Source organism: Pinus tabuliformis, chromosome J (genome assembly GCF_031772625.1).
Source record: "Pinus tabuliformis cultivar Carrire ecotype Pingquan chromosome J, CPIR1, whole genome shotgun sequence".
Taxonomy (NCBI): Eukaryota; Viridiplantae; Streptophyta; class Pinopsida; order Pinales; family Pinaceae; genus Pinus; species Pinus tabuliformis.
Window position 1 is genome coordinate 411,278,488 of NC_142295.1, and position 14,872 is coordinate 411,293,359.

Genomic DNA, 14,872 nt, shown 5'->3' on the forward strand with positions numbered 1-14,872 from the left:
AGTTGGAAGTGAAGCCAAGTTAGAAGGGTTTTTGGTATAACTCTTTGGAAGGGTTCTTGTTCTGTTTGAGGCATGTTGAGGCCAAGTTCTATTGTTAAGGAGGTCGGTTTCAAGGTCTATTGAGAAGGTCGAGTTCTGGTGTGAAGGAGGTCAAGTTAGGGATTGCTGGACTGAGTTCTGTTAGACCTATTCTAGCTTGATGCCAAGTTATTTTCCTAGTTTGGGGTTGAGTTGCAATCCTCGTCAGAAGTCGAGTTGTAGTTCTGGTTAGAGCCAAATTATAAGACATATTTTGGCTGGACATTGAGCTTTGTTGCAGACCATGTTGCAATCCTTGTGGATGTTGAATTCTAGTTTGAGCAAGTACACGTTGCCTGGAGGCTAGACCTTCTTTTGAATAAGTTCTAAGCCTAAAAATTGTCTCTTTAACAGTAAAACAACTATAAGTTGGTGATTACAAAGTATTGGTGTCCTTGGGTTGTAATAAATTGATGACTATTTGAAAAGCATTTCTTCTTCAAATTTGGATTTTCATTTTAATTATTGTGTTCAAGCATTGAGTTGATGATTGATTATGTGATGAGATTTTATTTTTAAGATTAAAATTGACACATATACACACATAATGAATCATTGTTATTCACACCACATGTTAATGAATTTCTATGTATATAGAGATGTAAATGAATGAAAACTAAAAAATACATCTGACAAGACAAAAAAATTGTTACATAGAAACCACACTTACAAAATTGTGTTTTGATATTTGAAATCTAATAAAAAGTTGGTTAGTGAATGATTTAATTCTCTCACAATATAATTTAAGAAAAATAAAAATAAGCACGCATATATATATATATATATATATATATATATATATATATATATATAATTGATTAGTGAGTGATTTTATTATCTCTCACCATATATGTTAAACTTTATAATTAAAAGAAATATATATATATATATATATATATATATAATTTTAAGACTTTAAAAATTATATTATAAAATATTTTTAAAATGAAAAACCTATTTCAAAATAATTCTATTTTTATGAAAAAAAATAATTTATTTATGTATTATTAAAAGTGTTTCGAACTAGTATGCATATGTTTGGTGTAGTTCAATTGGCAATTGCATAAAGTCTCACCAAACCAAAAGTCTTGGGTTCAAATGGTGAAATTCGTATGCACAAATTACCCATATTAGTTATACATGTGATTAAGATTGTGAGATGAAATTTAAATGCAAAAATTACCTATATAAAATATTATCATAATCATCTTCCTGAAATTTAAATAAAAATAAATCTAACCTATATACAATATTATCATAATCTTTTTCACTTTATGCTATAATCATCTTCCTAAAACTTAAATATAAATAAATCTACCAATTAGTTATACATGTGCTTTATGCTATAATCATTTTCCTGAAAGTTAAATATAAATAAATCTACCAATTAGTTATACATGTGATTAAGACTCTGAGATGAACATAATCATCTTCTAGAAATTTTTATGCTATAATCATCTGCCTGAAACTTAAATATAAATAAATCTACCAATTAGTTATACATGTGCTTTATGCTATAATCATTTTCTTGAAATTTAAATATAAATAAATCTACCAATTACTTATACATGTGACATGTGATTAAGATTATGAGATGAACATAATCATCTTCTAGAAATTTAAATATAAATAAATTTATTAAGCGCTTTTTCACTTTATGCTAGTTTGAGCGCGGAGAGGGATCAAACTTTTTTTCGCTTTATGTTAATTTGCATATCAAGATATTTGGTACCTCTCGGTGTTTGATCTATGCTGGTTTAATTCTCCCTTTTCAATATGCTACATTCCACGTGAATACCATGTGTCAATACCATTTGCCATATTTATTTTTATTAGTATTAATATTAGGGTTAATAATGTTTTTGTGCATGATATTAATAATAATTTGGCCCATGCTATATGGCCCATAAACTTCACCTAAGTAAAACGTTTTTTTTATAGTATTAGTAAATATCTCTTTTATAAATATGGTATTTGGCTCATGCTATTTTTTAGCCCATGGTATTGAAATGGTATTTGCCCCAAAAACTCCAACTAAATAAAAACTCTTTTTTGAGTCTCCTTAAACATAAAGAGGTTTATGGATTAAATATAAAAAGAGTTTTATTTATTTAGCATACCTCTAGTTTATTTATATTTATATTTATTTACCATACTTTGGAGTAAGTATATAAAGAGGGAGTGGTGCCTGCACTGCCAAAATGGTCTTTGGGTAAAAAAAATTCAAAAAATCTACAAAAATCCTTGCCACATTTTCTCTAAATATGACTGGAATTTCCATAACTTTCCGGGCAACTCCTCTCCTTAGACTAGGCGTATAAAGATATTTTATTATATTAATAATTAGATTAATTTCTAAATAAGGCCAACATTAGATTAAAAGAGTTAAATGCTAAACATTACATGTTAAATATTTACATTTACATTTATGTTTACATGTTTATGTGAAATTAAAACTCAATATAATATGAATCTAACACTTCTAACTTTATCCCAACATACTTACAATATTAACTCATTTTAAAATAATTCACATTTATAAAATAATTTAAAATACTTTATTTAAATAAAATTAACCTGATTTTTACAAAATCTAACTCTGTTGCAAATTGTGCTTCCACGTGTACAGTACATTTATCTTTCGCCAAATATCAATTCCTATTTGATTACCTTAATTTTTCCTTTCCTATCTTGTCTCATATGACACTTGAATTTCATCATCTGTAACCAAATATCAATTCCTATTTGGTTACCTTAGTTTTTCCTTTCCTATCTTGTCTGATATGACGCTTGAATTGTAATGCACATAAACCGTGAGGTAACCTAATTATATTTTATCCTCCAGATCTATATTTCGGCATCTGTATTCACCTTGTGTTGGTGATCAAGGCTTTTGACATATCATCCTAGTCTGGTTGAAAAAACGACCCACAAAACTCACATTTTGGGTCCTCCTTTTGCAGATTCTCGCTTTGCTATAAATTGCGGAGGCGGACTGAAGCTTTCTGCTATGGGAGATACTTTTGAGCCGGACACCGAATTACTTGATAATACGTCATTTTATGTCAGCAATACACGGACGTGGGGAGTGAGTTATGCTGGACGTTTTATAGACCACAGTAATGAAACTTATACAGCAACCAATCACTCTGAAATTACAAAGACATTAAACTCAGAACTATACCAGACAGCACGCTTATCGCCCAGCTCAATTCGATACTATGGTTTAGGGCTCGAGAATGGACCATATACAGTAAAACTACATTTTGCAGAGATAGAGATTAAAAATTCTCATAGTTGGCAGAGTCTTGGAAGACGCGTTTTTGATGTTTATGTTCAGGTATGATTGATTTGATTTGAAAGTGTTATTGCTACTCTCCAAAAAAGGATGTTTTTATTTACGCACACCATTGACACCGTATTTTTTTATAAGAAAAATGTAGCTTTGTGCTTTTTCTTCAGATCGATTACATTTAATTTTTTATTATTGATTTTTGAAGATAGCCCCTATGATTTATGAACCATGTTAACTGATTCAAAACTTTGATAATAAAAATCTAAATATGATGAATCAGAAGAAGCATAAAGTAATTACAATCACAGAAACCTCAATTACGAAAATCCTCAATGCAGAAAATGTAACTAACTGTATTTTTCTTTTCAGCAATAATTTTAATTTATATGGATTAAAAAGAGTTGGTTTTAGTGTGATTTTTTGAAGTTTCCCGTTCTGTTTTTTAAATTTGTGATGAAATTTTGATTTGTGTTATTTAAATTAGTTTTTTTGAGTGTATATATAGATTCAGCACCCTGAAAAACTCTAGGGTACTACTATTGTGCAGACGTTACCCATCAAACTTGTGATTTCAATAAATTCAGACTTGATTTTAGAAAAATTAAACCAAAAAAATTTACAATAAATCACATTAAAAACCACTAAAATTAAAAATACCATTCTAATGTATACTTTTCTTTCTTCCTGTTCGTGCCTACGCTGTTTATAGAATAACTAAATGATATAAATATTATGTACGTTGATATTGTAGGGGCAGAAGTATTAACACATCATTATGTACGTTGATATTGTAGGGGCAGAAAGTATTAACAGATTTTGACATCCGAAAGGAGGCAGGGGGCTCAAATATAGGTGTTGTTAAATCTTTCAACATGACCAATGTGACAGCAAACTTCCTCGAAATTCATTTTTTCTGGACTGGAAAAGGAACTTGCTGTATTACAGACCAAGGATCCTATGGACCATTAGTATCAGCTATAAGTGTCAGGCCAGGTGATGATAAAAGATACCGTTTCATTAAATTAAAAGAATTTAATTTCTTTCGGTCTAAAACAGCACTTATATATTTGCTTTTTTGTATCAGCACACAATGTGTTTATACTAATCTTGGATAACAGTTTTCCCTATGGAATTTTTGCCAATTTTTGGACAAATCTATTTATACGAATACAAGCTGAACATGTATCATTTTATTAAGAAAAAATAAAAATAAAAATAAAAATATGTAGATAGAACAGTTTTCTAGCATGGATGCCTATAATGAACTAGGCCAAAGATAGTTGCACTAAAAGGTTTTCTATATTAACTTTCAAATTAATTTTCAATTATGAAACTGTAAATGCTTTGTCACTTTCAGCTGATTTTAAAATGTGTGTAGAATTCAATCCAAAGAAGAAGAGTAAGACAGGAATGGTGATTGGAATCACAACTGGGATCGTTGCGGCTTTGATATGCATAATTTTGTTTTCTCTCCTTTGGAGGAGGGTTCAAAAGCCCCCAGCAGCAGATGTTGAGGAAGATCACAAAGGTGTTGACAAAAGATTCGAGGACTCGTGCGGGGATAGTTGTCCTAACATTTTATGGTTTAAAAGTTGCAACAAGGATTGGCAAGTTTTTCCGTTTTAATGATGATTTCTTTTTTTTGTCAGCGATAAACGATATCCGTTCAAACCTGAAAATTTTCAGCTATGCGGAGATGAAAACTGCAACAGGAGATTTTGCTAAAGAGAACCAGTTAGGTGAGGGAGGATATGGTGTAGTTTATAAGGTAGGTTAATATTCTTTTATTTTTTATTAGAAATAGTAATTATTCTTGTATGCATATTGTGTTAGAAATAGTAATTATTTTTGTATGCGTCTTATGTATGAAGAGTTGAGTTAAGTTAAGAAAAGCAAGAGTCTAATATTAGTTAAGTTTTGATGTTTAAGTTGGGTCATTGTAATGAGAAGCAAGGAAAAAAGACCAACAGCAGCTTGGTAAATGCAATGTTGAATAAGTTTATGTTTAATAAAGTAATAATAATTATTTTTGTATTTATATTATGTATGAAGAGTTGAGTTAAGTTCAGAAAAGCAAGAGTCTAATATTAGTTAAGTCTATTGTGAGTTTCCATGTAGTTAACCAAAAAAGAGTGAAGCCTTTAAAATTTGTATAATTCCATATTAGTAAATTTAAGTCTTTAAAATTTGTATAATTCCATAGGAGTAAATTTGATGTTTAAGTTGGGTCATTGTAATGAGAAGCAAGAAAAAAGACCAACAGCAACTTGGTAGATGTAATGTTGAATACAACAGCTTGGTAGATGTAATGTTGAAGCAACTTGGTAGATGTAATGTTGAATACAACAGCTTGGTAGATGTAATGTTGAATAAGTTTATGTTTAATAAAGTAATTTAGGTTACATTTTTATGTGTATTTTGTGCTTTTCTTCTCCACCTTTCAATATATTGCACTATAGACTTTGTCAATTATAAGTGAATCTTATAAACAGTTACCTTTTCTTACTGTGTTATTTGTCTTTTCTCTTAAATTTGTCTGACTACTGCCATTATGTATTGTTTTGTCTTTTCTCTTAAATTAGTCTCACTAACGCCATTCTAAATTGTGAAACCAAATAGGGCACCCTTTCAGATGGTGAAATGGTGGCAGTCAAGCAACTCTCTTCTGAATCTAGACAAGGGAAACGCGAGTTCACAAATGAAGTTGCTGTAATATCTGAACTGCAACATAGGAACCTTGTAAAGTTGCATGGATGTTGTCTAGAAGCAGATGATCCGCTCTTGGTCTATGAGTACTTGGAGAACAAGAGTCTCGATAAAGCTTTATTAAGTAATTATATATATAAAAGCTTTATTAAGTAATTATATATATAAAAGTTTTCTAGTGGTCCTGAATTGAAAATTTCAAATTTTACTAATCCACACCAAATACACTGGCGTCATGTATGTTGCAGGTAATAACAAATCTCACATAAAATTGGATTGGCCTACTCGATACAATATCTGTATTGGCACCGCCCGTGGACTCACTTACCTTCACGAGGAGGCCAGTACTCGGATAATTCATAGAGATATCAAAGCCAGTAACATTCTATTGGATGATTCTCTAAACCCTAAGATATCAGATTTTGGCTTGGCTAGGTTATATGATGAGAATAAAACTCACATTAGCACCAAAGTTGCTGGCACCATGTAAGATGATCCAGAAACTTAAATTTTGGTTTCCTAACTACTATGAGAAATGATATATGTTCCCCATTTAACCGTTAGAAAATACAATTTTTGTTTTCGAAGAAACAAGCTGCTACTATAGTAATATAACGGTATAACCTATGGTTACTACAGTAACATAATCTAGAGAAAATAACGTAATCTCACTCTTTCATATTTATGTTTGAAGTGGTTATCTGTCTCCGGAGTATGCTATGCGAGGCTATCTTACGGAAAAGGCAGATGTGTTCAGCTTCGGGGTAGTTGCTTTGGAACTTGTGAGCGGTCGGAGCAACACAGATCCAAGTTTGCCAGAAAGCATGGTCTATCTTCTCGAATGGGTGTGTACAGTCTAACTTCTAACATGTAATCCAGGTATTTTAATGTTTAGCTATTACTAACTGCCTACTTCTCAATATCGTATGGCATTGCAGACCTGGCATCTTTATGAGAAAGAAAGGCTGCTGGAATTGATGGATGCTGAGATAGAATCAACATGCTCAAAAGAAGAAGTCCTCAGAGTGATTCAAGTAGCACTTCTTTGCACCCAAGCTGTTCCTACAATGCGTCCATCGATGTCTCGAGTGGTAGCAATGCTGAGTGGTGATGTAGAGATCATTCCTGCTGCTTCTCGTCCTGCTTACATTAAAGATTTGCAATATAACGCTGCCATTGCCGGAAGTGGCAGTACACCTGTCGTAGCAACACCACCATTGTACAACAGCGTAGAGAGCTCATCAATTTAAGCCATGACAGCTTGGCCTGGTCTTCAGAAGATGGAGAATGTATCTCCATCAAAGATTGATAGTGATAGAGAAGAAGGCCGATGAGAGCTGACTCGAGCATTAAGATTATGAAACGTCAGACTGTTTGCTGGGAATTGTCTTTCATAGCTTTAAAGCTCATGACATTTCATTCTGTTATTAGTTTAAGCTTCCATTTTGCTACATAGTTGTTAGGGTTTCGTCTATTACGTGAGTGTGTTACATGATATGAGACTTCCACTACATATATTACAAAACCATGCTTTCCCTCAAGATTTGGTCATGTTTGGAATCATCTATATTTTTCAAAACTTAGACATGTATATGCAGAAATGAGAGATCAATTCTGCATGAAAAGATTATAATATCTCACTTTAAAATGAATTTGATGTTCGTTTTCAATGTGGAAACTCGCACTTTCTCACCACTTGTCCCTTCAGGGCAATCCGCATGAGTAAATGGAAAAAGTGAGATAGGGAAATCAATGGCGAACAATGCTTAGGAATGGATAAACATTGAATGAGAGACTATGCTGAGTTGAGATTTAAAAAAATTGCACACCAAAATAGAAACATTAATTTATTTATTTTTTACTCTTTGCGGCTATATGATATCATTGTTAATTTAAGTCTTCATTTATCTTAGGTAATTCAATGCATGGAATAAGTGAGATGGGGAAATCAATAGCGAACAATGGTTAGGAATGGATAAACATTGAATGAGAGACGATCATGACGGCTGAGTTCAGATTTTAAAAATCTGCACACCAATTAGAAGCAAAATTTTAGTCTCAGTGAAAAAGCTTCATAGTTATTGTCTAAAAACATCAATCTCTATATTTTGACTTTTGCTGCTCTATGAAGTCATGTTAATTTAAGTCTTCATTGCCTTTGTTTAATCATTAAATTAGGGTTATTTCAATTTTTTTAATTAAAATAAAATAATATTTATATATAATTATAATAATTAATAAATTTATTCGTAATTTAATTTTAAAAAATAATCTATATTATAATTGTCTATATATGGTATTAAGTATTCAGTTTTGGCTTGATTTTTTATTAGTTTGTTTTTTACTAAAAATTTATGTCACTTATACATATTTTAATATTGGGAATTCATTTTTTATTATTATTTAAATTTATTTATTTGTAAGGTGATTGGCTAAGGTCTTATTATGGGTTGTTTAGTAACTTCTGTTTCTATTAGTTACTAATTTTTTTAGTTTTATTATTTTTTAATTTGATTTATTTTTTTTTTCCTTTTTTATAATTTTTTTTTTAAATGACAAATTTTAAAGAGGAAAAATTAATTAAAAAACATTTTCTAAATATTTTTTTTAGTTTTCTTACTTTCTAATTTGACTTATATTTTTTTTGTCTTTTCTTGTTATTTTTCTTTTCTAATTGCATTAATCATAAAAAAAAAAATCTTATTTACCCATAGATTTTATAATTAATAACTATTATCATAAATAATTATGGGTAGATATAGTTATTATAAAATCTAAATTTTATAACAACTAAAGTTTTATCTTTGGGATTTTTGCATAAACAAAAAAATCAACAAGATTTCCTTATTCATGAGCTTTCCAAATTATACAATTTCTTGCAACTTCAGAGCTATGCAAACTTTTCATTCTCTCATTGTGGTTTGGATTTTACTACAAGAATTTGCAACTTAGCCTAGTTTAAATTTCAAGTAAGTCATTTGCAGCTGTGTCTCCTTCACATCACATAGATTGGTAAATTAGTTATATGGGATATCAGTGTGTTAAATGCCAGCTTTGATATACTTGCAATGGGCAATAACAATAATTTTCTTGTTCTTATTTGCAGCGTTGGCAAAGCATCTTTTCTTGCTTGGAATTTTCATTTACCAATTCCTAGAGTAAGATTTACCAATTCCTAGAGTAAGATTTTGGTTTTTTTCTTAAGGTGGTTTATTGGAATTTTAAATAACTATTGTTGATTTTCATTATAGTTTTCTCATTTCTGACGCATTAATAAAATTATTTGGATTCCATTGTTACTAGTTTCATTGGCATGTTGCCGTGCATTCCATATACATCAATCATTGTACTCCATGAGATGACATTAAATATGTTGTCCTGTAGATCTAATGATTTATTTCAATTTTGAAGTTATTTTAATTGTTTTTCTTATCTAATTTCAAGATCTATTACTTTTAAAGTCTTTATGATTGTGAACAGTCTTAAACTACTTGGTCAATAAAAAATATTTACCACTAATGAAATTTTCCTGAGCTATAACTTCAACACAAACAATTTTCTTAATTCACACCTCCTATAATTATGGATTTCAAATAATTTTATTAACTTCATTTATAGAAATAGATTTTTCCGAATCGTTTCTTTTTACAAACATAAGATCTCAGATCTTGCATGATATATATACCTATAAATAGACCTGAAATATTAATTTCAACTTGCTGTGCTGCATTCAATGCACAAAACCACCCGACCTTATCGGATCGCTTTTCATGAAAAGTGGTTTTCCTCCAAACGCACTCGATGCAATCATTTTTCTACGCTTGTCCTCTGTACGTTTTCAAAACAGCGTTTTCATCGGGACATAACGTTGAGCAAATAAAGGGCGTCCGAGTTGCATACAGGCCTGAACATGGAGTTTGCGTGAATTTTTTTTGTTTGACCGCCGTTCAGTGTGTTAACTGCCAGCTTTGATATACTTGCAATGGGCAATAACAATAATTTTCTTGTTCTTATTTGTAGCGTTGGCAAAGCATCTTTTCTTGGTTGGAGGAATTTTCATTTACCAATTCCTAGAGTAAGATTTTGGTTTTTTTCTTAAGGTCGTTTATTGGAATTGTAAGTAACTATTGTTGATTCTTTTCTTGCTTGCAGGAATTTTCATTTACCAATTCCTAGAGTAAGATTTTGGTTTTTTTCTTAAGGTCGCTTATTGGAATTGTAAGTAACTATTGTTGATTTTCATTATGGTTTTTTCATTTCTGACGCATTAATAAAATTATTTGGATTCCATTGTTGCTAGTTTCATTGGCATGTTGCCGTGCATTCCATATACATCCATCATTGTACTCCATGAGATGACATTAAAAGTGTTGTCCTATAGATTTAATAATTTATTTCAATTTTGAAATTATTTTAATTATTTTTCTTATCTAATTTCAAGATCTATTACGTTTAAAATCTTTATGATTGTGAACAGTCTTAAACTACTTGGTCAATAAAAAAATATTTACCACCGATGAAATTTTCCTGAGCTATAACTTCAACACAAACAATTTTCTTAATTCACACCTCCTATAATTACAGATTTCAAATAATTTTATTAACTTCATTTATAGAAATAGATTTTTCCGAATAGTTTCCTTTTACAAACATAAGATGTCAGATCTTGCATGATATATATACGTATACCTAGACATGTTGAAATATTAATTTCAACTTGTTGTGCTGCATTCAATGCACAAAACTATCAGACCTTATCGGACTGCTTTTCACGAAAAGTGGTTTTCCTCCCAACGCACTCGATGCAATCATTTTTCTATTCGTGTCCTCTGTATGTTTTCAAAATCTATCCGTGTCCTCTGTATGTTTTCAAAATAACTTTTTCATTGGGACATAACGTTGAGCAAATAAGGGGCGTCCGAGTGAGTTGCATACAGACCTGAACATGGAGTTTGGGTGAATTTTTTTTGTTTGACTGTCGTTTACTGTAGTAGAGTAATTCAGGCAACATGAAGTTTGGATAAATTTTTTTTGTTTGACGGCCGTTTACTCAGTAAAGTAATTAATATTATTTACGTTAGTTGGTTCGTAAATTGTTGGTAGAACTTTAAATTTTAATGTTTTTTTTACACGGAAGAAGTATGGGAACATAAAACCTATTGTTATTTTTTTATGTATTGCATATGCATTGTATGTGTTATATTTTTTTTTTATGGTGTTGACCATTCTGTAATGAAACGGTGTAATGAAACGATGCAATCATTTTTCTATCCGTGTCCTCTGTATGTTTTCAAAATAGCTTTTCCATCGGGACATAAGTTCAGCAAATAAGGGGCGTCCGAGTGAGTTGCATACACGCTGAACATGGAGTTTGATGGAGTTTGCATGAATTTTTTTTTGTTTGACGGCAGTTTACTGTAGTAGAGTAATTAATATTATTTACGTTGGTTGGTTCGTAAATTGTTGGTAGAACTTTAAATTTTAATGTTTTTTTTACACGGAAGTATGGGAACATAAAACCTATTGTTATTTTTTTTATGTATTGCATATGCATTGTATGTGTTATATTTTTTTTTTATGGTGTTGACCATTCTGTAATGAAACGGTGTAATGAAACGATGGACGAAGACGAAGGTAGAAACCAGAACAGGTGAATGTTTTGATGTCTTGTTTGGAAATGAAATGAAGTAGTAGAAGCAGCATGTGCGTAAGGAGAAAGGAAATTATCGGCAAAGCATGAATGTAATTTTTATTTTTATTTTGAATATGAATGTAAAAGTGCAGCACCATGTGTAAGAATCTTTTTTATTTTACAGCAGTAAATTAAACAAAATTTACGCATAGTTGTGTAATTTTTTTTATAAGGAGACAGAGTAATTTTGTTGAAATGTTTTTGGTTAATCTCTTTGAAAGAAAGAGAATGAATTTTGTATCAGGCATTATATTTTAATGAATACAAAATTTTTGTGGGTGAAAACTTTTGTGGGTGTATGTAATACTCTGTTCTCAGAAATCAGTTATAGCTTCTCTGTGCTAAGATCCTGGAGAGAAACAGAGCATTGTCTCTATGTTCAGTTAATTTGTTTTTGGAATTTTACAAGAAAAATTCCCAACAGTGGTATCAAAGCTTATCCAGGCTCTTTGAAGGTGTCAAAGAAGCTGAAGGAAGAAGTTTTTTGCCGCAACAGTTTCTCCGGCAGAGTGAGTCTTAGGCAAAAGAAAGGTATTTCTCAAAGTTTTTTTGTGTAGCTGTTGAAGACAGACACTCAGTTATTTTAAATACAGTCAAGCATTTGAAGCATAGTTTAGAGAGCTAGAATGGCTGGCACCAGCACCAGCACTAGTATGGGTATTTTTAATACTCAGCTCCCACAGTTTAATGGGAAAAACTATGACTATTGGGCAATAACCATGAGAGCCCTGTTTGCCTCACAAGATTTATGGGAATTAGTTGAAGATGGTTTTGAAGAACCAGCAGATGAAAATGAGTTTAATAGATTAACTCAGGCAGAGAAGGATCTGTTGAAGAGCAATAGGAAGAAGGATTCAAAAGCCCTTGTATTTTTGTATCAAGCAGTGGACCAGAGTGTGTTTTCAAGGATAGCAGCAGCTAAGACATCCAAAGAAGCATGACAAACTCTCAAGATAACCTATCAAGGCATGGAGAAAGTGAAGACAGCAAAACTACAGTTGCTGAGGAAAAATTTTGAGAATTTGTGCATGAAGGAGTCAAACAATATTGACTCATTCTTCACACATGTGATTGGTCTGGTCACACAAATAAGGACTCATGGAGAAATTATTGAAGAAAGGAGGATTGTGGAGAAAATATTGAGGGTCCTACCCTCAAAGTTTGATGTGATTGTCACCACCATAGAAGAGACAAAGGATCTCTCAAACTTTTCAGTTGATGAAATTCATGCATCACTGATAACACATGAGCAGAGGTTGAGTAGAAATGAAAACTCATCTCTAGAGCAAGCCTTCAAGACCCAGATGTCTTTTGGAAGAGGAAGAGGTCAAGGCAGAGGAAACAAGAGAGGAAAAGGAAGAAGCCAAAACAGAGGTGGAAGGAACAGTCCTGCAAATGCTCAAGGAAGAGGCAACAATCCAAATCAGAACCAAGGCCAAGGTAGCAGCGAACAAAGTGGACAGCATCATGCTCAAGGACAAAGGTATGAAAAATCCAATGTCCAATGTTATCACTGTAAAAAATATGGGCATTATGCAAATGAATGTAGGAAGAAGCAGCATGATATGAGCAATAGATCTAGTGCACATATCACTAGAGAAAATATCAGCCAAGATAATGTGCTGTTAGCTTGTAATATGGCCGAAACAAACAGTGATGATATATGGTTTTTAGATTCCGGTTGTAGTAACCATATGACAGGAAACATAACCCTGTTTTCTGCTTTAGATCAAAATGTGAAATCACAAGTCACACTTGGAACTGATAGTAAAATTTCTGTTATGGGAAAAGGAGAAGTAAAAATATTTACAAAGAAAGGTGAAAAGAAAACCATAGCAGATGTATATTATGTTCCTGGAATGAGATGTAACCTCTTAAGTATTGGACAGCTTGTTCAAAAGGGTTACAATGTTTTCTTTGAAAATGATGTATGCACCATCATGGATAGAAAACCCAGCAAAAGATGTATTACTGAAGTGAAGATGACAAGAAACAGGATGTTCCCTCTCAGAATAAGGGCAGATTTGAAAAACAAAGAAGTAATTGCAGCAGTTACCCAAGAGGCCTTCCAAAGCGTACCAAAGGATGAAAATTGGTTGTGGCACTTGAGATTTGGACATCTCAACTTTGGAGGTCTTAACTTGTTGAGTAGAAAAGGGATGGTAAGAGGATTACCATTGATAGAGAAACCAGACAGCCTTTGTGAAGGCTGCATATTGGGGAAACAACACAGAGAAAGTTTTCCATCAGGGAAAAGCATAAAGGCAAAAGCACCCTTAGAAATTGTTCACTCAGATTTATGTGGACCGATGCAAACCCCATCATTAGCAGGCAACCAATATTTTCTAACATTCATTGATGATCTCACAAGAAAAACTTGGGTCTATTTCCTGAAGAACAAAAGTGAAGTGTTTGAAAACTTCCGGAATTTCAAAGTACTTGTGGAAAACAAAAGCGGGCTGCATATCAAAGTTCTAAGAACTGATAGAGGAGGTGAGTATATCTCCAAGGTATTCCTATGGTTTTGTAGAGAAAATGGAATACATAAGCAGTTTACAACTAGGTACACCCCGCAGCAAAATGGAGTTGATAAAAGGAAGAATAGGACCATCATAGATATGGCGAGGAGTATGTTAAAGGCAAAGCATTTGCCAAATGATTATTGGGATGAAGTTGTACACTGTGCAGTATATATTTTGAATAGGTGTCCTACAAAAGCAGTGATGAACAAAGTGCCAGAAGAAGCATAGAGTGGGAGAAAGCAAGGAGTTACCCACATGAAAGTTTTTGGATGTGTGGCTTATGCACACATTCCAGATCAGCGAAGGAAGAAGTTGGACAACAAAGGGGAGAAATGTATTTTCATTGGATACAATGAGGAATCCAAAGCTTACAGGTTGTATATCTCATCTACCAAGAAGTTTTTTGTGAGCAGAGATGTTCAGTTCATTGAGGAGGAAGCTTGGGATGGAAGCATAGAGAAAACAGTGAATGTTAAAAACTGTTTGTCTCATGATGAAAATGATGAGGAGATGGCTGGAATACATCCCCAAACAGCAGCGCCAACACAAGGACAACAAGAGACACCCTTGAGGAGAAAT

General features: G+C 32.2%; 1 protein-coding gene across 1 annotated transcript in view; it reads left to right on the top strand.

The window, feature by feature from the left end:
- LOC149227579 (uncharacterized) overlaps positions 1-14,872 on the top strand; it is a 472,348-nt gene that overhangs the window by 361,672 nt on the left and 95,804 nt on the right. Inside the window, exons 18-25 of the mRNA XM_089380541.1 lie at positions 3,042-3,418; positions 4,168-4,366; positions 4,752-4,901; positions 5,023-5,141; positions 5,993-6,203; positions 6,328-6,565; positions 6,774-6,924; positions 7,018-7,326. Coding sequence (XP_089236667.1) covers positions 3,042-3,418; positions 4,168-4,366; positions 4,752-4,901; positions 5,023-5,141; positions 5,993-6,203; positions 6,328-6,565; positions 6,774-6,924; positions 7,018-7,326 — 1,754 coding nt within the window. The remainder of the gene's footprint in view (positions 1-3,041; positions 3,419-4,167; positions 4,367-4,751; positions 4,902-5,022; positions 5,142-5,992; positions 6,204-6,327; positions 6,566-6,773; positions 6,925-7,017; positions 7,327-14,872) is intronic.